The following is a 23,189-nucleotide window of genomic DNA, read 5'->3' as shown; positions in this document are numbered from 1 at the left end:
TATATCTGTATTGAACCCAGAATATCTTACACCATATCAGGCAAAAGCAGTGAAAGTCATATAAAAGTAAATTTATTACCACAAAAATAGGACATCCAGTATGTAGTGCATAAAAAGCTTTGATGTGAGACGACACAGCACTGGAGGTGACATTATTTCCTCCATCTGTACTGTACACAGTCCAATGCAAACTTGGGAAAGGTGAGCACCCTGTAGAGAAAGGCACTAAAACAATCAGTAGTGTAGCATTATGCTATCACACATCATTTATTGTTACTCAGAATACTTTCCCTGGTGCAGCCATGCTCGTGCCTCAGCCGATAAAGAGGCCTCACCGGCGCTGAGCAGGGAATATTACAACCAGAGGTCGCAAGACTTAAAGTCAGCAAGTCAATTCAAAACATGAAGTCAGAGCTGAGGGTTTGTATTAGACGTAAATAGCAGGGCTGCTAGAAAATCTGCATAAATTAAGTTTAGTTCATGCTCTGCTAAAAAATTCAGACCTGTAAAACTTTAAATATAACAATGGAGCATACTGTTTTTGAAAGTATGTACTTTTTTGTAACAAGAGTGATAAAGCAAAGCCACAAGGTTTGTTAGTAAAATTGCATTAATCATTTTGGCCACTAAGAACAGAGATAAGACAAATCAAAGTGTGTAACAGTTCACTGCCTTATAAAGTTGCTTTGCTTAATAACTTCCTATATGTCCATCCAGCTGGAGAAGAAGTACCTGTCTTTCACACCTTAATACATAAGTCCATATCAGACTCCTTCTATTTATTGTTTGGTCTCTAGCAATGGTCTCTTGATAATAATATTAAAGTCTGAGTTTTTTCACCAGCTCATCACTAACTTTTTGTTAGAGGGTGCTAGACAGGTAACTCTGATGATCTGGGCTTTATTTTATTATTCATTTGCTGACAAGAACTATTGATGGAAAATGTCTTGGTAACTGCAGTGCGAAACACCTAAACCAAGCCTTAACAGTTAACCAGAATAGATTAAAAAGCTCGGCAGCGCTATAGAGGTCTTAATAATTCTCTGAGGGTTCGTCAAAACACATGACTCCCTTCATGTTATGAACAATCATCTGAATCAGTGCTAATATAAAAATATTGATTAATGCAGCGTAAGGTTTATAATGAAATAAATATATACTTGAGTCATAGCTAAAATAATCACTCTTACTGTTTGCACACATGGATGTAGAGCTCCTTGGCAGTGTAAACACAGACAGACGTACAAAATATATAAATATATACAAAACATATATGTGTCTCGTTTGAAAAGCTCCAGTGTTTTGCTACAATGATCCACTTGCAGTGTATCTTTTACCATCCATGTGTCTTCCTGATGTGTGCTCTGACAGGCTCTGTATATTTAGATTTCATTACACTCCTTCCCAAAAACATAGTCTTAAATCCTTCTGCAGCATCTTGGGTGAACACAGAAGTACTCTCTGACCAATTAAATCTTGTTTTCACATTGGAAAGCATCACCCACAGCTCAGGCACACAACAACAAGGGATTTGTTGACAGTAATTAAAACAGATCTTATTCACTGAGCTGGAATGAAAAAAAAAATAAACGCATCAAGTGCTACCTGTCTGGGACTCGAGAGCCAGCACCAAAAAGGCTTCCACTGCGCCTCCTCTGTGTGTGAATCAGTAATGCTTATTGTCTGGAGGAAAACTGACACTGCTCTTCAGCAGCTCAGCTCCGGTGAACAGAGCAGGGCAGCAGGAGTTCTGAAATGTCTGACAAGATTGGTCTCTGTGTTTTGGTAGAAGACGCTTTGGAGGAACATGGGAGAAAGGCATATGTAGAGTTTTGTTTTGCACAGAGAAGGCCACATTAACTGTCTGTGAGACTGCAATCACACTGCTCTTGTCAGGACTACAAGAGAATCTGTCACTATTTGAAGAAAACTGGATGTTAAAATAGTGTCCTGACCAGTCTCCTCCCCTTGGCCTTGATTCGAGGAAAAGTGGCACTCGTCTCTGTGCTGATCGGCTGTGAGCCATGAGGCGTGTTCCCACCTTTCCCTCTCAAAAGGAAGTCAACACTGGATGATGTCATAGCGTAGAAGACGTTTCCTGTAGCGGGGATGACCAGTTCTGTATTAAAAGATAAAAAGAGACAAACGCATCAGATTTAAACAGTACTGAAGAGTATTTTAACCTAAATTTGCAAATTGGCCTGGATCTGCACCAAAGCACATAGTAAAAAGGCAAAGTCGCTGAACTTTGGCACCAGAATTGCAGTTTGTGAAAGTTCCCCACATTAGGAAGACTAATACCGCATTAAAAATTCTTACAAAGACATCTGCTTTTCTCACCCATTGAAAAAACAAGAGGATTTTAATATTTTTCATTGAAGAAGCTTAACAAAAATGACTCCTGCTTCAAAGCTTCAAGTTTCCACATCACACTTTTATACTCTATATGTTACCTTTTCCTTCAGGCAGAAGTTGGATCAGCTCATATTTGGATGCCTGTTTAGGGTCCTGATTGTGTTTTTCTAAGGCAGAGCTGATCACAGTGGGAGACTTGTCATTGCTTGTAACCTGAGGGGACAGAGGAAAATAATGACACTAGGATAGCTTAATGTGCTCTAATGATATACTGGGTCCATTCTATCCCGAGGATCTGATTCTGATGACTATCATTATGAAATCTCTGTAGCACGTTACAGATAATTAGGGATGTGGAATTTTGTAAAATTTCACTAGCACTACAAATTAGATTCAAATAGTATAGATTAGTACCAGTATGCTTCGGTACAGGTTGCCATCCTGCAGGTCCATCCGTATCCTAATGATTCTCATGTCGGGCCCGGAGCCTTGGACGTTATTGATGGGGTTGGTGCCGCAGGAGGCTGATCGGCGGTGGGACTTTGTGGGAGTGGATAGAGTCAATGTGGCAGGCGTGGACTCATTGGTAGGAGGAGACGTGTCCACATCCAGACAGGACACAGAAGGAGATTTCATATGCTGCAGTTAAATAAAAGCAAACACTCCTGATGAGCAACAAGCACTTTTCTTTTTCTAGTATAATAACAAGTAAAGCAAAACAATCCCGAGCTCACTCGGACGAAAACAGACACCTTTACAGTGTCTGTGAAACAGGCTAAAATAAACACACAAAGAGTAAAAGAGTATTAGCATCTGTTACCTTGGTGAGTTTTGAGAGCAGGTTGTTGACAGGTGAGTGGAATTCAGAGAGGCTGTCACTGTCACCAGCCAGGCTGATCTGAGACCTGCTCAGGCTGTCAGCACATGACATGACATCACTGTCAATTAATCACATTCAATCATGTTGTTTTCAAATGTTTCAAATGTTATTGTGATGAGTAAACACTTAAATGTAAAATCAGTGTCCCAAATAATCTACCACATGGTATTCTACCACACCAAAGCCTAGTTAACATATTGTGAATGTAGTTTGAAGGTCATCCTACTGTGTCAGTTGTGGTGTGCGTGTGTGCATGTGTGTGTGTGTGTGTGTGTGGCTTACTCTGGGCACTGTGTGATAATGACCAAGGGGGTTTGGCCACGAGAGCTTGGTTCACTGGGTGCTTCAATTTCATTGGACAGTCTGTAACTGTGGTGGAAATAAAAATGAACAATAATACAGTTTTTTTTTAACTGAGAGATAATTTGGTTCCCGACATGAAACAAATGTATTAAACTATTTTTTTCTAATCAGAAACTGAAGCATTGTTAAATATATTTACCTTTCCTCTTCTGTTAGCTTAGGTACACTATTATACCACTGTGTGAAGGCCTCGTCAGTGCTGAAAACACAGTTTTTGCAGGAAGACTGCAGGAGCCGGATTTGAGCTAAAACCTCAAATTCCTGTTAACAAGGAGATAAGATAAGATAAACGTTATTAATCCTGGGGGAAAATTCAGGTTCAGGATTTGCATAACCATAAAGTTTTATAATAAAAAAAAGCACCTATGTTAGCTGATCTACTATTACTGTGCCACTTCTTTTTTTGCTCATCTCTACTAAAAGCTCCTCACAGCTCTCTCCATTTAATCATCTCCTCCTTCAGATATTGTTACCTCTGCTCACCCTAATATGCTCTTATCTTGAAAAGTTTCCTTCCTATCTCTTTTGTTACTGTAGCACGTATCTTCCAGAGTCACAGGATTTCTGTCAGGGATTACTGTGGCACTGTTTACTACTTCCAGCTTGTTAATGGTGTTAATGCTGCAGAAAGTGAAGCTTATTTCACTGCTTCACCTGCAGAAAGATGCTCATTAGCAGAGCATGAGCTAAGCTTGAAGACATGCAGAGTGCCTCTTCTTTTAGGAGCAATTAAACTGATTATATACCAAAGTTTGACCTTTGATATTTCAGACTGATCCTTGTTGCAACACTCACCCTTCTCCTTTTGTCAAAGTTGATGTAGCCGTTCTGCAAAGGGAGTGACAGGATGTTAGTCTGATAGCTGTGAAACATTGCATAAGTACTGGGGGTTGTGAGCAGGTTTCCCTTTTCTAAAGATGACATGAACTTACATCCAGCCTGTCTTTGACTGCTGTGTCCAGCATAGTGAGGTCTGTGAGGAAGATACCCAGGTAGGGCACGGTGCCCTGGGCGGTAGACTGTTTGAAAAAAAAAAACAAAAAAAGCAAAAAGAAACTGTTTCATCAGTTCCCCAGAGATTTCTGTTCACATTGTAAAGAGCCCACACAGTGAGGGATTTCAGAGCAGCTGCCTGCAGCTATTTTTCAAATGAAGGCTCAGGATTCAGCACATCATACACGCACACAGACAACAGCTCTGTGTTCCACTTCACTGCTGCATGCTGGTCGATTCCCCTTACAACCCTCCATCAAACCACTGATACACCCCCCACTGACTGACACCGGTATTGACGTCTGAATGTAGGGTTTTCTAGTCAAATGCTATTTTCAAGTACTCTGAGAATGTAATCCATTATTAAGCTCTCAGCAAAGCATGAGAGCTTAACTGAGTGCTTTTAACTCAACCTACAAACTCAGATGTTTGTGACTACATCACTGTACACTGTTTATAAAATATAACCCTTAAACATACACTTGCAAGCAAATTTAATGATAGCTCATCTTTCTAGATATCACACCATATTCCTGTTATACAACTTTTACAATACTAATCACTCTTTTGCAGGGTGTTGCATCATTCCTAAAATTTCCAAGGTCTCCAGTAAGGGCCCGTGGGGGTGTACAGCCCTGCGGGCTAAATATTTGGTATTCACACCAGACCTGTGCTGTGAAGTTAGCGAAATTGTTCTTTTTTATGTGCTTAAAGATCTGATCAGATTTTTGCCTCAATGACACAGTCACACACACACAGACGCTCGTTCAAACTCCTCTACTACCTAAAATGTCTTGATGATGTAACTCCTGTGTGATGTGTGATGTGAACGTCCACTGAGACTAATTTATAAATAAAGTGAGCAACTCAGACTAAGCATATCTGAGACACAATTTGTATTTTTAGCCATTTACACCAGAGACCTGTAGAACAGTAGGCTTTCAGGTTTATTAGGAGTAACCCAAATGTTCCAACCAGTGACCTTCCACAGAAAAGCTTGCCTCCATAGAAACTAAACCTCATAGGTCATAGGTCATAGGTCATAGGTCTCCATTTCCACTCTGCCTACCTTAATAAGATGCTTGCTGTTGAGCCTGTTGTCAGTGTTGGCAAACTTTGACGTTCCCTCCTACAAGACAAAAGCAACAAGAAGCCTCAGCGTCAAAGTTCATTCTTGACCATGTAAAACAGCAGTTTCATCACATGGTAGTAGCTGATGTGGAGCTTTTCAGTGTATTACATGAACTTCATCGGTAGACACTTTACCAACACTTGTCATGTTTTTGACTTTGAACCTCAGCTTTTAGGCTAACATGGGCGATAAAGTTGTCAGTAAAATATACGAATGTATATAGAAAGATCATTCAATGTGATCAAAACTATCACAACAGCTGCTAAATGAACTTTGTTTTCAGCAGCTTGTGTTCTTTGATAAATGTATCTGTGTGTTTTAATGCCACCACTGGGGGCGCCAACGTTACATCATTTCTCACTCTAAACATGGCTTTAACCCTGCAGCACCTTGATGTCCACTTGGAAACAGAGAAAGCAACCTGTCAACACAACAGTGACATGTTGTCGACACATCTGTTGGAAGAGTCATAAACGTGCTATAGTGTCAACACACTGTCAAATGCTGAAATGCTTTTTTAAGTGTTTCATTGGTCTAAATCATCGTCTACACAGTCTGCTCGTCGTAGCCATTTTTAAGTATGCTGGGAGATGAAGGGGAGTAAAATCAAAGGGCAACAGAAGATGGTAATGTTTTTCTGGCATCAAAGCTCAGAGTGAAGTTTTCAAAATGAAAGCACATGTTTGGATGAATTCCTTTGAGGGTATCACGGGTGGAATCACAGCTAATGTGAAGGTATTGATGCTGCACCATTACAGACAATCAAAACAAAGCTAATCCTGACAATTTTCCCAACTTTCACACCAAATGTAACGTACATGTTCCGACGGGTGGCTCACACTCAACTGAAAGTGTTGACAGAATAAGGGCAGTTTTACTTAACCAGAGTAGAGTTCTGGTTTTTAAAGCTGTCTTAAATCTCTAACAGTGAATGTGGTTTTTTGGCTGAGGATAAGGGCTGACTTCAGCGTGTGGAGGCAGGAATTTAACAAATGTGGTCCAGTAGTGGCACTTGACAGGCACAGTAATAAATGCCTCATACTGCTGCCCAAATTATGAGATTCTAGTCACCACGATGTGAGATATCAGTCACAGTCGCAGAAGAGTCCCATGGTTTTTCAAAGCTGGAGTTTAACAGACATCTCTGTAGGCCTGCACTGAGCATATACACCTGCACCTAGTTTCATTTTAACTTGCATATCCTTTAGTTTAAGACCAAATACAGCAATACATTTCTATACGCCACTAACCTGCTAAACAAGCTGCAAACATCAGCACGATAGTGTAGTCATTGCGAGCAAATTTACAAATTCCGAAAACCATGTTGATACGGAGTCATGAGTAACACTGGAGCCTGTGTACCATAAACAGATGGTAAATAGTGATTTTTTCATGGTAAGACCAACGCTTCAGGAAGTGAATGTTTCATACACTGTTACGTACTACACACTCAGGTGTAAAGTCAAAATGTTTGTAGTAACGGGAAGAAAGGAGAAGAAACTAAAGCATCTTTGAAGATTTTTTTTAGCAAGGTGGTAAGAAATGAAGCTGTAACAGCAGCTGAGAATGACTGAGTTGAGTAAAAATAGTCGGAAACACCAGAAAAGAGTTATAGCCCAAACCAGCAGAGCTCAAACTGGCAGTTTTCCAGCATAAGATACTGCTTCATCAGTCTCTGGGGCACTGCTTAGTTTTATCTTTAACTAACACACAAGTGATCAAATGACAAGCTATCTCAAAAACACGACAATCAGGTCTGAACTGTTCACTTTTACCTTTGGAAAATAAAAATGGTTTCAAGTTGTTTCATGTCCTACGTAGAAGCCGACCTGTGTGTAGCATATCTGAAGGATCAGGTTTAAAGCGATCACATCATTCAGAGCCTCAAGTGCTCTGGTTATTACCTCAGCCACACACACAACATTACATTTCCAATGTGTCCTTGACGACCTCGACAACAACTTACCTCCTTCAGGAGTTCTCTGCTCTGTGAGTAGTTGTCTTTCTCTGAGAATATTTCTGACAGCTCCTCGTATCTTCTCATTGCCTCCCTGTAATATAACCGAACCTGTGAGTTGGCTTACAGTAAAGGTTGCATAGAATTCATTTGGAGCTAATGATATGTAATAATTATCTTTGTGAAAGTAGAAAGTTAAGAGTCTGTAAAGCATGTACCGTAATTCTGTGAGTGACTGATAGAAGCAGATTAAGGTCCCAAAGAACAAACAGTAGTTTGGGTTTATGTTGAGGAAACACTGCATAAGTGTCATTTTCTAGTTTTAATTTAGGCCAGTATGGTTTTACTTCTGCTTCTTCAGGTTCAAAGTTATATGCAAAGCTGCTTTGATAGTTAATATATAAAGTGTCCTGATGGTAATGCTAGTTTCCAGTAATGCTGTTTGAAGCTAAAACAGTCCTGGCCCTAATGACACATCGCACACACATTGTGTTTAATGAAATACTTTATGCATGGTTAGTTCTTTTAAAAACACACAATCTTGAATATGTAATGACGGTTCGATGCATCTATTTTCCTTTCTAGAAGAACAGGTGACAACTCTAAGTTTCTTATTTGTCACTTAGCTCCAGATTATATTAAAATTTAAAAAGCAATGTTATTTCACAGTTCACAGCTCACTGTGACAGCAGTGCAGAAAAAAATCATGCTTCTTCGAATGTGTCTCTTGAAAACCTACCATTAAGTTCACACTAGAACTTTTATTTTTATAAAACAAAAGATTTTTTTATTTGTTTTAGTTATTTTTTAGCAAATTTCCACATGTATTTCTGCAGTAATATCAAAGAAGCCCACTATATGTTAGTGGATATTGGTGTACATGGCATATATGTGTACATGGCATTACATTTAACAGCTAATAACATTAATGATGTTTCTGATCTAGTAAAAGTTAGAGTCAGTCCACATATACAGTAATATATGACTAAACTATATATGACTAAACTATATATGACTAAACTATATATGACTATGTGTGATACTAAAAGATTTTTTCTTCAAGTACTAAATATTTTTTCTTTGTGGAAATTAGACACCGTAGTTTCTGTCTGTTAAAAACCATCACAACCTGGGTCACAGGCCTGTGGTGACACAGCTGCAATTCCTTAGTCACCAGCAGAGGCTGATAAAGTACTTGATCACTTAATAGTAAAATATCTACTGTACTAATCCAAGTACATTTGGCCTGATGGTTTTATTGGTTTCTCACCTACATCTTTGTTTTAGTGACTTATGTAAAGTGGCTACTAAAAAAACTACTGGATCTCAATTTGAAAAAGTGAGGCTTGACCTGTCAGTCTCCTGCCATGTCTTCCTCAGCCGGTGGATGGGGTTACTCTGCAGGGCAGACACAATGGCGTACAGCGAGGAGAAGTTCTTCCTGGCCCGACACTCCTGTTGACAGCGCACACACATAGTCACACACTCACACTCACTCTGTAACTGAGAACACCTGCCTGTGTGTATGTAAGTCTGGCTGGTATTAACTTACAGTGTCAGCCTGAGGTCCTGAATAATGTATTACTGCTAAAGAGGTTTGTCCCAAAAGAAACCTGGGGTGAGACTGAGACGGCACTTTGGCAGCAAACCAGCAGTACCTCACTTTGCCAAAAAGGATGTTGAAGTGTGTGAGTGTGTGCATGTGTGTTTGTGACAACAAATTCAGTTTTATGAGGAGATACTGGAGAAAAACTGATACATTTGCTTAGAAATGAACAAAACTGCTCATGGGACTGTAGCAACCAAGGACAGGATATGTTTGTGTATTTTGCCAGACTCTGCCTGAACAGACCTCAGTTAATTCACATTTTCCACTTTTATAACACTGATTTGATCCTTTACTGTTTGTCTTGAGGTTGTACATCCCATTGTTTGACTCAGCACATTACTGTATGTACTGTTCATGCAGAGCATATTGCCTCTTCCATTTCCTGAAGGTGTACAGGAACTGTGTGTACACCGCCTGCTCACAGAAAATGCTGATTTTGAACAATCTCTCCTTTAATCTTGTGCCAAACCTGGTTAAGCAGCTACACACTCAAACAAAAAAAAGCGTTATTTTCTTATTTGCTACTGCAAGAACCATAAATCAAAACTTCAGTAATGTGTTCTGCTTTCAGCTATTGATTAAAGTGAAATAAGTAGTAAAGTCACAGCAGAAACCAAGCAGATTGTAAATTTGTGATGGTATGTGCTCAGTGAGAGCTGAGAATAGGATTATGGTTCGGGGATTACTGGGGGTTTATTGCAGAAAAGTGCACAGTGGAGGCTTTTGGAAGGCATGAAACATAGTGTTAATGCAGAATGAACTCCATTTTTCATTTCTAGCCAGTAAAACTGCGTGTTTACGGTAATAATTCCTGCATTTCTAGTGCTGTGACCTTTTGCTTTGTTGAACTGACCTCTGCCACGCTAATCCATTTCTCCAGCAGACGGACTCTCTGTTGGCTACGTAGCTTTGTGCAGCAAAGACAGGATGCTAGAACTGCATTGGCCAACTTGTTGAACTGACGTACGGTGGCCCGGACGGACCAACAAACACCTTCCCTCCCTTTTTTATCCCTCTGGGACCACAGCGAACCAAGACAGTGGTATGGGACCAGGCGAACAAAGAGCTCCTGAGAAGTGACAACATATAAGTCACTAAAATCTTTCTGCTTGAACTTACTGCCAACACAGTCTGAGTTTCAATGGGTGACACTCTTCTGTTTGTGCAAAACTGCTGTTGCTTGTTTTAACAGCAAAATCTAAAGTGAATGAACATTGGTCCAGTCCTGTGTTGGATCAGGGATCAAGTAGAACAGAAATTCTCCAGGTAAAAGTCCATCAGGACACTGACTTAAAAGCAGAGGTGCTGACAATAACATACATACATGCAGTGTTCAGTAAATGTTAAAATAAACCACATGGCAAAATCTTTGCACTGATGTAAGAACTAATGTAATTAATGTTAACTTGAAGCCTCACTGGTCAGTATTTTGTCTCATGGCACCATGGAAAACACGGACTCACTGTCTCTATCTTGGTGAGCTGCTCAGCGATAAGCGGTGCAGGGAAACCCAGGATGCTGGTAGGTTCAAACTTGGAGGCATCAGGAGGAGGGCTGGGGAAGCTGGGCTGATCTGCAAAGGGTGAAGCTGTTCGACAGAACTACAGATTACTTGGTTTGTTAATAAGCATCAATACAAACTATAGCAGTAGCTTTTGAAACATCATTGAGTCATTTCACTTAAAACCAGAACATCAACATCATGAGGGCACTACAATAAAAGTCAGGATATCACTAAGGTCATTAGGATTCACCGTCTGTCAAAAACAGTTTTTAAAAAATTCAACTAAAGCTTCGTCTTGTAAAAAGTTTTGGTTCCATTTCTCATATCAAGAAAGCCACATTCAGCACAGGTTGCGTTTTTTAGCTTTTACAGGTTCCATTTGTGTTTAAAGTGATAAGAAAAGTAACTTTGTAGATGAAAACCTTATCTAGCGAGGTTCTACAGTATCTCTTCAATGCCAGTTCAAATACAGACCTTCATGAGCATCAGGGAGCAGGGCTTTCTCACTGAGCTCCTCAGCTATCCTGAGGAGGCGAGCACGGAGGTCAGCTGCAGAGGAGGAGTCCTGCGGGAGGAGAGGAGCGAGGCGTAGCACACGAGAGGGGTCCCCTAGACTCTTAAAGTCTTCTGGATACTCTGTCAGCCATGTCCTGAACACTGTACACACCGCTCTGCAGGGTCAGGAGAGGAACGGCAAAATTATTGACTCACCATTTCAAGGCTTTGGGGGATGTTACTTCAAACTTTATAGGCCACAACACCAGTGACGTCCTAATCTTTTGTTTTTAATCCTGACCTCCATGCAGCACTACTTTCTGATGGCAAAAAGGTTGATGGTGACGTAGGAATAAATCAAATCATGAGTTAAAAAAACTTTCAAGTCAACACTAGAGTTTCCTGTTTTAAACGCTGGCTTGGTGCAAGTTGTTGGAATTAGATAATCAAACTGCTTCAGACTAAAGTCGATGCAGATGTGAAGGAGCATTTTCAACAACTCACCTGTTGAAAGCTTGTCTCATCTGGCTCCTCTCGCAGTCCCCTGGTGGGTTCTCCAATCTGTGAACAAAAAGAAAAAGTTAGTGGAGCAGACAGAAAACAGAAACAGCAGCTTCAAAAATGTGCATCTGCTGCATCACAAACAACAGTTAAGCTTTGTGGTAAATGGATCTACGGCTTGTTTTCTAAAGATGTTTTTAGCAAAGCTGCTGAAAACTTTACAACATGTTTTATAAAAAAACGCCTCCATTATTTAACAAGGACTTTATCACAGAAACAAAAGCTTTCACGAGGAAGCTGTTTGCTGACTTATGTTGCTAAGAAAAAAGACTAACCTGACACTCAAGTGCTTCCTGCAGTCTGAACTGTCTCTAAATGAAGTAATTTAGAAACTGTTTAACTCAGACTCGGCTTGAAGACAAACTACAAAGCTGGAACTAACACAAACATGCATAATAATCCAAATGACCTGAACCTTTATCAAGTGAAATAATCTAATGTCTATGAGTTGGATCATTTGGAAACTCACTGCTGACAGATAACAGGTTTTCAGACTTTTCCTACAGTTCCAGCTTGACATTTCTGCTTTTGAATGCACAGTCATGTGCTTTGGTTCTGACATTCATGTTCTCCTCTGGATGAACTGAAAAACTGTAAAACTCTCGTGCCATCATTAACTCAAAATGTGAATATGTTAAAACCTTTATGACCACGTACCTGCAAAACTGACATTCCCATGAGCCTCAGCTGTACTTTGTGTTTATTTCTATTTAGCAAATATTGGCATGCTAACATGCTAAACACTATACTGCACCTGCTAGACATCATCATGCTATTCATGTTAAATATGTTAGCATGCTGATGTTAGCGTGTAGTACAGCCTCACTCTGTGAGTCATGCCATTATGACTGTCGGCTTTTTTCCTCCACTTTAGCATTTATTTTCTGTCTTCCTCCACCCAAACTCCCACAGGACAGTATCAGTGTGAGATCTCACTGCTTCAAACAACACAAACCATCCAGACTATAGACAGACAGCTGCTGAGGCTGTTGTGCATCACTGCACCGGTAGCTACTATCATACCAGTTGCTTATTCTGTTTCTATGTGTCTCTTAAAACCTTCTCTAAAGACCAGATTCTCTTCCTAAACAAAATCTATAAACATACTGATAAGCGGTAACGCTACCTGTCAGTCAGGATGTCCAACACTCTCTCTGTGGAGGTGAAGGATCGATAGGTGGAGAGGAAGATAGTGATGAAAGAGGAGTCCCCCATGGAAAAGGAGTGGAGGAGGTGGAGCACCAGCTTCTCTTCTGTCCCTGCTTTAACACACTGGGAGCGAGAAACTCCTGACTGGAAGGAGGCAGGATGGAGGCCAAGACAGAAAAAGAACAGAAAGTTAATGTTTGTGGACACATGAGACTTGTTCAATCCTTCCAATCAGTGATATTCTGTTTGTCTTACCACTGGGCTGGTGGGGCCTCCATGCTGCTGTTTGACCACCACTGTGTAGATCACTCCATCCTCCTCTTCCTCCACTACAGTGGACTGGAGTGCAGACACACCAAGTTAAGACTGTGCTCATGTGTACATTTTACCACCAGTGTGAACTTTTGATATTGTTATACATCCCTGACACTCACGGGAGCAAACTAGACACCAAACATCCATGTATGTACTTAAAAAGGTACAAGAGGAAGCTGGTTTGAACTATTTTCTCACAGGCTACATGGAGCTGTTTTGATCCCATTTTAGCCTTTGAGGAAAGTCCCTGGCACTATTGCCCTATTTTCTGCTGATATGGGCTTAAAGGCTGTGTATGCTATTAGTGTTAGGATACAACAGATGAGATGAGATGAGATAAACTTGATTAATCTTCAACATTACCAGATCCAGAGGGCAGTACCAGGTAGTCTTCATTGGTGAGGGCTCTGCCTAAGGAAGAGAGACACAGGACACACATAAATAAATATACATGTCCCATTAGAAAGTGGCAGTGAATTATTACTAAAACAATACATCATATGGTCATTCACTATAGAGTCTGAGGCAGTGATTGAGAGTATTTTCGGTCTGTGATCTATCAGTCAGACTGATTTTTTTTAGCCTGTTTCATTTAATGACTCACAAAGTACAAAAACAAGGCAACGTTTCACAAGAAGCAAAGATATGTGGAAACAGACATCTACAAACTTGTACAGTGGCTATAAAGTGATTTTGTCTTTACTACTTACAAGCTATAACACCTTACATTAACTTTCAAACACTCACGCATGATAGAGGTCTTTAAATGACCCTTTAATAATGACCCTTCATTTAGACTTAGGACCACATCAACCACCCACATGTGGCAGCAACAGTGCACAGTGTTATCAATACCTAGATATTGAGAGACCAGCAGGACCCTGCAGCCAAAATCATGTGACAGAAAGGAGATGACTCAGTGCACTTTAACAGAGAAAAGAGGTGAATACTGTTGCACCCTAGAGACAATACTGTCAAAACAGACACAAAGATAAGAACCACATGACTTTTGGATTTCACAGAACTGCTTTAAATAATATTAGAAGCCATACATTTGTCATGTGTCTTTAATGGTAGCTGGGGGAAAGCACTACCAGTAAGTACATTTACTCACATGATGGAATTATGTACAGCTTTGAAGTACTGCTCTTAAGTTTTTCCGTTCTATACAGCTACATGTCTTAACTGCACTACATTTATCTGTTACTAGTTACAGATGAAGATTTCACATGAAGAACATGTGTAAATCTTAGAAAATGCAACATATTTAAGGTTAAAGCTGTAAATCAATAATAATTTAGATAGATTTCTGTACTTTTAACATTTTGAATGTGTCACTTTTACTTGAACTTGAGCTTTTTGCATTGTGGGATTGTTATATATTCACTCTAAGGATTTCCACCACTGTTAAAGGCCTACATGTTTTGACAACAACTGAAATATATTCACATGGTCTTGCTTTTTGTGTTTCTAAACTGATAAAGACATGTTTCACTGATGTAGACAAGTCTTAACCAGCAGCAGAAAACATTCATTATTTTGATCCAGTTGTTGTTTAGTACTTATATTTAAGTCACTGTCAGCCAGTGTGAAAAAGGTACGTTGGTCCCAGCCTTGTGTTGTGAAACATCCATGGTCCTGTAGGTGGTTACTGATTTGTTTACATCTAGATCACACACTGCATTAAATGGGTATGCTGATAAATATCACTTTACATGTTGATGCTGTCACAACTAGGACTTTTTCCATGATATAAAATGCATGAAGAAAACATGGTGTCAGACAAAACACCCAGATGTTTCTAGACGCTTCTTTCTCATCATGAGACACATCTTAGGAGCACGCTCCAAATAGTAACACTAAACATAACATCTTCTTAACCTTTTGACTGTTCATTTGCTTTATAAAAACAATAACTAATGATCTTTCTTACATATTAGTGAGCTTGTCACATCTGCAAATTTAGAGTCACAGTATGACACAAGAAACCCAGTCATTCAGGGGGTGAAGGTGGAATGAGCAGTAGGCACTGCCTGTGCTCTGCTTTCTCCCTGCCCAGCCTGTGTTGTAATTCATTGTAATAAGAGTGTGTTAGCCTCTATTAGCCTCTTTTACATTACCTTGACTTGATCGAAGGTCAGCACTTCAAACAGTCGCTCCTTGCATTCATAAAAAATCATTTTGCACTTAATAAGTCTGTGTGTCAAACCTGTTATTCTGCCTACCTGCACTATACTGCTGTTTCTACACAAAAACATGAATGATTCCATCACGACTACACAAAAACACGAAAATCAGTCACATAAGTTACCGTGCCCTCTGCAAGTCCAGACAGGTAGCAATCCTTATGGTTCCTGTGAAATCTTCAGTATAAAGGTACGAATAGTAATCTCATCTTTCCAATTTTCTATTTGTTTTTGTTTCTTCTTTTCCTCCTTCCATTCTTTCTTTCTTTACTTCCCTCAGTTGACCTAGATCTGTATGATAATGTCTTTACCGTTTGCCTCTCTATGTCTTGTGGCTCTAAAGCACAAAGACACGCCCAAAGCAGGAGCTAAGTCCGGCCTCCATGAGGCTGCAGCACCTGGACACACCCATTAAATACACACACACTACAAACACAGACAGGGATATGTTGGTGTTGATAGGACAACACTCATCTGCAGTGAGCGGCTTTTGACACAGTCATCCATTGCTCACATAAAAACCTCATATTCAGACATACACAAATAAAGGCCCTCATGAGTAGACACATACATGAGCATTAGTCTGCGCGCACACACACACACACACACACACACACACACACACACACACACACACACACAAGGCCTGAAGCTTTTTTCAGAACAATACCCCCTGTCTTTCCATCGTTCTTGTCCGCTCTCCTACTCTTTCCCCCTGTAGCTGACCTTCCTGTGCAGATAAACCAGTTTGTCTAGGTATCCTGTTTAACACAACATTAGGTAAAACAACAACAGCTGAGAAGACTGCCATCTCATGACACAGTAAAGGCTGGATAGCTTTCATAGTATTTTTTTTATTGAGTAGTCAGGCCTGCTGCTTGAAAGGCCTATAGTCCTGTGAGGAGAAGTAATAAATGTCTGTGCAGCCACTAAACCAGAAAGCAAGCTGTGTTTATTTAATGACATCACACAGTGAAGCCGTGTTAACTAGGTGAAGACTTTCACAGCACTGTGAGCGTCTGGAGGGCAGTTAGCTTAATGAGCAGCTAGCACACCAGCCCAGTTTGTAAGGACAATGTTTAAAGCAGCACTAAGTCATTTTTTGGTCTCATGTGAGCAGTATAACAGGGTGTAAACACAATATTTATCTAAGCTGTTACGGCTGATATGTTTACCAACAGATGCCAATCCATCCAGCAGGCACACAGCAACATCAGCCTGAGGATTAGTATTATTCATTTAGAGTCATGTTTCTGTTTTAGCTAAAAAAACAAAGAGCAATAAGACTGAACCAAAAGATTATTAATATATTGTTGGAGATTGGGTGATGAGGTCTGTCCATAAGAAATGCTCATCGTTTCCATAGCAATGAGGTTGCAGCACCTGGTATTCCAAGGATTCCTGCCATTCAGGTACTAACTAAGCCTGACCCTGGTTAAGTCCCAAGGGCAGACAGGATCAGGCTTTACCAGGGTCATGTTAATATTGGTCTACATAGAATACTTGCTAACATAACTGTAAGGGTGCAAAATGTGAGATAAAAATGCACACCCTGTTACAAGGTGTGAAATGTTGGTTCATATGGTTCATAGCTTCACTCTGTTAATGACTGTTAGTTATCCCACAGGAAACTGTGTTTACTCTGACTTAGAATATGCTGTTTGCAAGACTGGCATCACCTGTTATTAGTCCTTGCTAGCAAGCTGTAATTAAACTTTGTTTATTTTAATGGTGGGCCTTAAATTCTGTAGTTTCTAATGTGCAAATAATTTATACAATACAGAATCCAAAGTAGGTCTATTGTAAACCCTGTTACAAAGGGTGGGCACAGATAAGACTCTTATCTAGTTATAAAATTGTCCTTCTTTGCATCAAATCCTCAGGAACCAAAAGAAAGGATAGAGTAACTTTGCTCTGTAAATCAAGAGCTGTGCCAGGCCTAATATTTCATTCACTAACTCTGAAACTGAAAACAGAGTGAGCATGAAGAACTGTAAGCTCACTGCAAGGCTTTAAATATAGCATGTGTTATATAAGGCGCAGTCTTGCTTATAAAAAAGTGAAAGTGTTTTATAGCTTTTGCTGATCACTTGTCTGTCCTTCAGGATGTTAGGACACTCATCTGTGGGCCTTTATCATGTGGACAAAGGAAACTAGCCCTTTACACTGCTTCCTTATTCCATAGACAGCTGGTATGTGAAGATACTTGAGATAAACATATATTCAGTGGAGCATGAATTGAATGTGGTGAATCTAACCTTTCCTGCTCAGAAACTTTTCAAAGATCAGCATCATAGACTGGTGGATAAGGAACATGACAACAGGCAACTTTGATGATCATTTTTCTATAAATCTTGTGATTATTTAAAAAAGTTTTATCAAAACCAGTATTGATTTTTTTCCCATGTGATTGTTGTTACCTAATGTGAGACTTTGTTTATGTTCTTTGCAAGATGGGATCTTCTCTTAGGGCTTACACTCTCCTTATTCTTGAAGTTCCCCCACCCCGAGCTGCATGCAGGAAGTACATAATAAGTGGAGACAAACACAGGAAGCAGGACGTGCAGTCATGTTGCGAAGCTATTTTTCTTCCTCTCTCCTTCCATCACAAGTTCAGGCGCCTCCTTAAACTTCATCTGCTATTGGACAGCACCAGGCAGGAAACCAACTCTCCATTTTCGCCCGCTGGTCTCAAAAAACAACCACTTCCAATGTTTTCCTTAAATAAATCCTTGTAGTTGTGCTTCCACTGTACCAAAATAATTTGACTTTGAACAAACGCACACACTGCTGACGCCCTCATTTACAACATAGGTCTTTCCAATAAACAGGGGGTCATAAATATACCTTCTGAAGCTTTATTTAAACATAGCCATTGTTTTTTGAGTGGTCCACAACGTCAACCCCTTCCTTCCTATCTTTCTCTCTGCTCCTCTTCTCACGCTTTCATCTATGTATCCCTGAGTGCCCATTATCTACTCACTTTCAAGTAAAACTCTGTGGCTTTCAGGTCAAAGCTGTTCTACAAAAAAAAAAAATCATATGATGACCTTTAGATATCAGTCTATAATGTTTTGGAATTTCCATTGTAGGGAATAGTTGACTTTTGTGAACAAACTTTGTCTTAGCATGTCTTTAATGCTGCTTTACTACTTTAATGAGTGACTTACAAATTTTCCAGTGTTCAACCAACAGGTATGACTTGTTCCTGGTAGTCGTGAGTACATACTGCACAACTGTACAACTAGCCACCTAAACTATGTGGGTTGTGCAAAATATAGCCAAATGTATGTGGACAATATAATATATATATATGTACACCCTTTTTTCTACTACTACATATATCATAGATGTACTTGATATATTTTGATGTGGACTTCCACTGTCTTGCAATTCTAATACAGCACTAAACAGGAGAACAGGTCCTCTCACCTAAAAGCTTCATGGTTCACCCAAGGTTGCATCCTGACTCACATATCCAAGTTTCCTTCATTAAAAAATGAGCAAGAGACCAGATTGGATTCCACTTGACAAACATCTGTTCATTGAGGCCTGTGATACTGGATACTGTTTATGGGGTGAACAGGTGTACACTGCATCGACCTGCCAAACCACCACATACATTATTTACTACAAAGTCCAGCAGCCATCATTAGCATAGAGGAATTCTGCTCATCTGGTAAGAGAGTCAATGCAACCTCTCTTTATATTGGAGTTTTTTGAGGCCCAGTGTGTTTTGACCAGCAAGTTCAAAAAGACCGATGCAGTGATTATTGAGGTCTGAAGGTTTTTATCACATGTGCAAGAGAAACAATTTTTCCTGTCCTGATCTGAACACATTGCCAAATGAAAAAGCTTTAACATTCTGTCAAGCGCCTTAAAATAACATTCTCCAACTGTGTGTGAGATTCACACAATGACCATTTGACACAGTTCTGATAAGGCACAGCTTACCTCATTATCAAGTCACTAATCATTAACAAAGGTCAGAGATCATGGGAAATTCACCTGCACCATGAACCTTTTTACTTCCTCTGTTTTGATTCAATTTCAGTCCACATTACATATCATCGAATCATATCAATAACATATCAAGTCGTATCAAGTCCATATTATGTATCATCGAATCGTACCCACTTTAGAAGAAGAAGAAGAAGAAGAAGTACTTTATTAATCCCCAAGGGGAAATTAAATGTTTTTTAATGCAGAAAAGTGTGAAAAAATGTCTAAAAATCCAAAATATTTAAGCAAAACTAGGACTGTGCAGCCTGTGGACCTATGGGAAATGTTGAGATTCAGCAATGTTAATGCCATTCAGGCAGTTGGGAATCCAAATGTCATAACAATCCTTCCTATAGCCACTGAGACAGAAAAATGGCAACACCATGGTGGCGCTAGAGGAAAAGTCAGGGGCAGGACTGATCCTTGATCAACTATGAATGTCTGTATAACATTGGAGATCTTTTACTTCAGACCAAAGCTGACAGACTGATCAACACTGGCATTCCAAGAGCTATGCCAAAAAATAAGAGCAAGCACTGTGGCATCTGCAGTGGGAAAACAGCAAACACACACACATATGCCATCTTTATCTCTCTTCCTGTCTTGAATCACACTGGCTTTATTCCCCCAGGGTTGTCTGAAAATCAGCTGACTGCATCTGCTGTTTATTCAAGAAGCTTGTAGTTGAATGTAGTGCATTTGACTGAACGCTGTTAGCTGTGATGGCCAGGGGAGCCATGAAACCTTCTCTAATCTTATCTCTCTTAGCTTTGTCTTATCATTTTATTGTGTCAACATAAGAAAAACTAATAAAGTAAGTGGAAAGAGACTGTCAGTTCTCAAACACAAAGATCTTTAAGTAATGAAGCTGGAAGAAATAGTACACTCACCTGTGAAGTTTCCAATTCATTGCTGACACTCGCCCTCCCAGACTGGTTGCTTGGCGTGTTGCTGTCAGGTGGTAAGAGCCGGTAGCCAATGAGAGGCACACTGCTTGACTCCACCCCTGGCAGGTCACAACCACCTGTTCGCAGGTTACGGGGGAGCATGATGCCAGCTGCCACAGACACACAGGTCAGTGGGAAACAGCATTTTTAGAGTTTAAGTTTAAGTTTGTCTGGAATTGAATAAATGAAACATTTAAAGCTTCTACTGTTATTCTCCTTATGAGTGAGCACAGAAAAGCATGCATGTATTATTACCATAATAGATGCACATCTACACTCATGATTTAGTTTCTATGCACCAAATATCTGGTAGAAATTTTAATTGGATAAAAGTTGAATAGATAGACTGAACTTTTTATTAAAATAATCTAATTAGTTCAAAATGACATGCTAGGCATTGTAACTAGGCTTCAACTAATTATTTATCTGTTGTATATTTTCTTGAATACTTGATTCGTTGTTTGGCCTATAAACACCAGGATACAGTTGAAAATACTTGTCAAAATGATACCATCAGATGTCTTTTTCTCTTCAACCAACTGTCCAAACCAGGAAACTTGAGATGCTTTAAAAGGTGTTTACATTTTTGACCAATCACCAATTCTCAAAAGACATTTTAAATGAAAAAAACTTAAAGTGGCCATTTTATAGCTGATTTGTTTAACACATTCATTGTGCCCCATCATCATGGTCAGGTCATGATTTGCATCACCCACCCCCCCCTTCTATTTCCCCTTCTCCTCTTTGGTATTTGGATTGCCATGAAGATAGACATCTGGTAAACACAGTTTCAGGAAGAGGTGTAGGAGGGACAGAGATGGAGCAGTTGATAGACCATTAGCACTATGGAAATGTGAACTATATTCTTACGCACTGTTGATACCCTGAAGCAATGTAACCAAGCCATTGTTTGAACACGCAGCTGTGCAGGTAGGGACTGACATGTCAATGATGCTCAGTGCATTGCAGTATTCAATGAACTTCTCTCATGAGTATAATGTGCAGGACAGCTGACAAAACTTAAAATCTACAGAATCAAGGCCTTAAAGACCCCAGTAAAACTTCAGGCCAGGTGAAAATGACCTTTGCATGTAGTCTTAGACCCCCTGCTGGCTCTCACAGTTCTGGATAAAAGAGAGCAGCAGCCAAAAAGTCTCAAATGTGATATGATAATGTCCTGGCTCTCCAATTTTCCATTGTGCTTTGGTCCTGGGCTCCTGCAGTTCTGAAGCATTTGTGCAAGGCCTACTCTCTCCTCCACAATAGTTTATCATCCCTGTAAGTTTGTGCTTTTGCTCCTGACAGACTGTTCCTGCTTAAGAAGAGGGAGGATGAGAGAGGAATAGACACATGCAGGCCTGTGGGGAAGACAGTGCCGTTTATGCCCTGACCAACAGCTCTGTGCAGAGGCCTGAATGCCCACTATTCACTGGCTCTGACCAAAGCAAACAGCCCACATATGACTGAGTTGTACACACACACAGCTGTAACTAGGTTACAGTCAAGTCACACCCCATAATGGTCTTTTTCTCCTCAATGAATGCAGCCATAGGGTGGTGCTACACTTATGCTCTGTACACTGGAGCATAGGAATAAAGCCTGACAGCATTAAGGCTGTAAAAGTTTGTACGCGGTGACAGCCCTATTAAAATACAAAAGAGTGACAGATGATGACATTAGCTTCCTCCTATGAGTCACTAATGACACAAAGGCCGTGGAAATTCAGAAAACAGGTAATAAATTACCCAAAATAAAGGAAGGGAAATGAAGAAAGCTGTAATTCAACTTACTAATAACCAAGTGTCATTCGCACGATCTGAGCTATCCAACTGCGGTCAGCTGGGCTCAGGCTGCATTAGATGACCGCTGTCGCCGCTGGATCTCTGACAAGAGTCGCACCCATCTGTACCACCGTCACCGACGACAACGACACGGGAGTCTCCGTCCTCCGCCTCGCCTCCCACCCTCTCTCTCCCATCTATCGGTGTCCCCACACCGCTCGTCTGACCAGCCTTCTGCAGCTGATAGCGTACTTGGTTAGGCTGCAAGCCCCCCCCTCCCCCTCTGACGTCGCAGTTCCTGTATGTTGTGCGCTAATCGCTTTGGCAACAGCTCCGTCGATCTGGGTGGTTGGGACTACACCAGACCGGCGACACTGCACCGCTCGCCCGGGGACCAGTGCGGAGAAAGTCAGACTCTGGCTTTTACGCGCGGCCGAATAACGCGCACGCCACACGCACTGTTAAGTCTTTAACTTTATCACTTTAAATCCAAGTCCAGATAGTCTCTTAGAATACCTTCAACTATAACACGTTCATTTAATAAGTCCTATGTTAAAGTTTCATGCTTCAACTTTAGGTCTAACCTGAAAAAGCAAAATCCTGATGGATTTGTGTTTAACCTCAAACACGTCACACACTCAGCCTGAAAAGAGGTTTTGTCCTCTGGTTTCTCTGTTCTCAAGCATATTGTCCTTTCATTGCCCTGCACATTTGTATATTTGCAGTGAAGGGGGCATACAGGTTGTCCAGCCTAAAATAGGAGGCTTATGTACATTTTACATAGATTTCTGTTTATCTTGCTAATCTTTATCTTATTTATCTTTCTTTCTTTTTTCAAATGTTATTATCACTTCTCTTTCAGCACAGTCTAACTAGTGCACCTCACTGCATTTCACTATCTAAGGTTCTGTCTTGGACTAAACCAATTCCCAAGGTAATGTTAATTTTCACTTTACTAAA

General features: G+C 40.3%; 1 protein-coding gene across 4 annotated transcripts; it reads right to left on the bottom strand.

Annotated features, from left to right (window-relative positions):
* Positions 1-56: 56 nt before the first annotated feature.
* rgl2 (ral guanine nucleotide dissociation stimulator-like 2) lies at positions 57-22,434 on the bottom strand. Of its 4 annotated transcripts, none has more exons than XM_026316691.2 (20): positions 22,239-22,434; positions 20,392-20,558; positions 13,677-13,724; positions 13,254-13,337; positions 12,976-13,142; positions 11,793-11,849; positions 11,268-11,464; positions 10,753-10,877; positions 10,143-10,358; positions 9,032-9,135; positions 7,690-7,774; positions 5,661-5,720; positions 4,531-4,617; positions 4,394-4,426; positions 3,738-3,859; positions 3,518-3,604; positions 3,176-3,293; positions 2,770-2,994; positions 2,454-2,568; positions 57-2,119 (listed from the first exon to the last, which is right to left on the bottom strand). In XM_026316691.2, the coding sequence occupies exons 2-20, from the start codon at positions 20,548-20,550 to the stop codon at positions 1,938-1,940; spliced, it is 2,271 nt and encodes a 756-aa protein (XP_026172476.1). In that variant the 5' UTR covers positions 20,551-20,558; positions 22,239-22,434; the 3' UTR covers positions 57-1,937. The 4 variants fall into 4 exon arrangements, with proteins under 4 accessions (XP_026172476.1, XP_026172477.1, XP_026172478.1 ...); XM_026316692.1 differs by having other exon boundaries at positions 3,176-3,269; positions 22,239-22,433; XM_026316693.2 differs by lacking the exons at positions 20,392-20,558; positions 22,239-22,434 and adding an exon at positions 17,920-18,115.
* Positions 22,435-23,189: the final 755 nt, after the last annotated feature.

The sequence above is a fragment of the Mastacembelus armatus genome, chromosome 16, assembly GCF_900324485.2.
Source record: "Mastacembelus armatus chromosome 16, fMasArm1.2, whole genome shotgun sequence".
NCBI classification, from domain to species: Eukaryota; Metazoa; Chordata; class Actinopteri; order Synbranchiformes; family Mastacembelidae; genus Mastacembelus; species Mastacembelus armatus.
The sequence above is the reverse complement of the archived record's forward strand: the minus strand, read 5'-3'. Positions and strand labels throughout refer to the sequence as shown.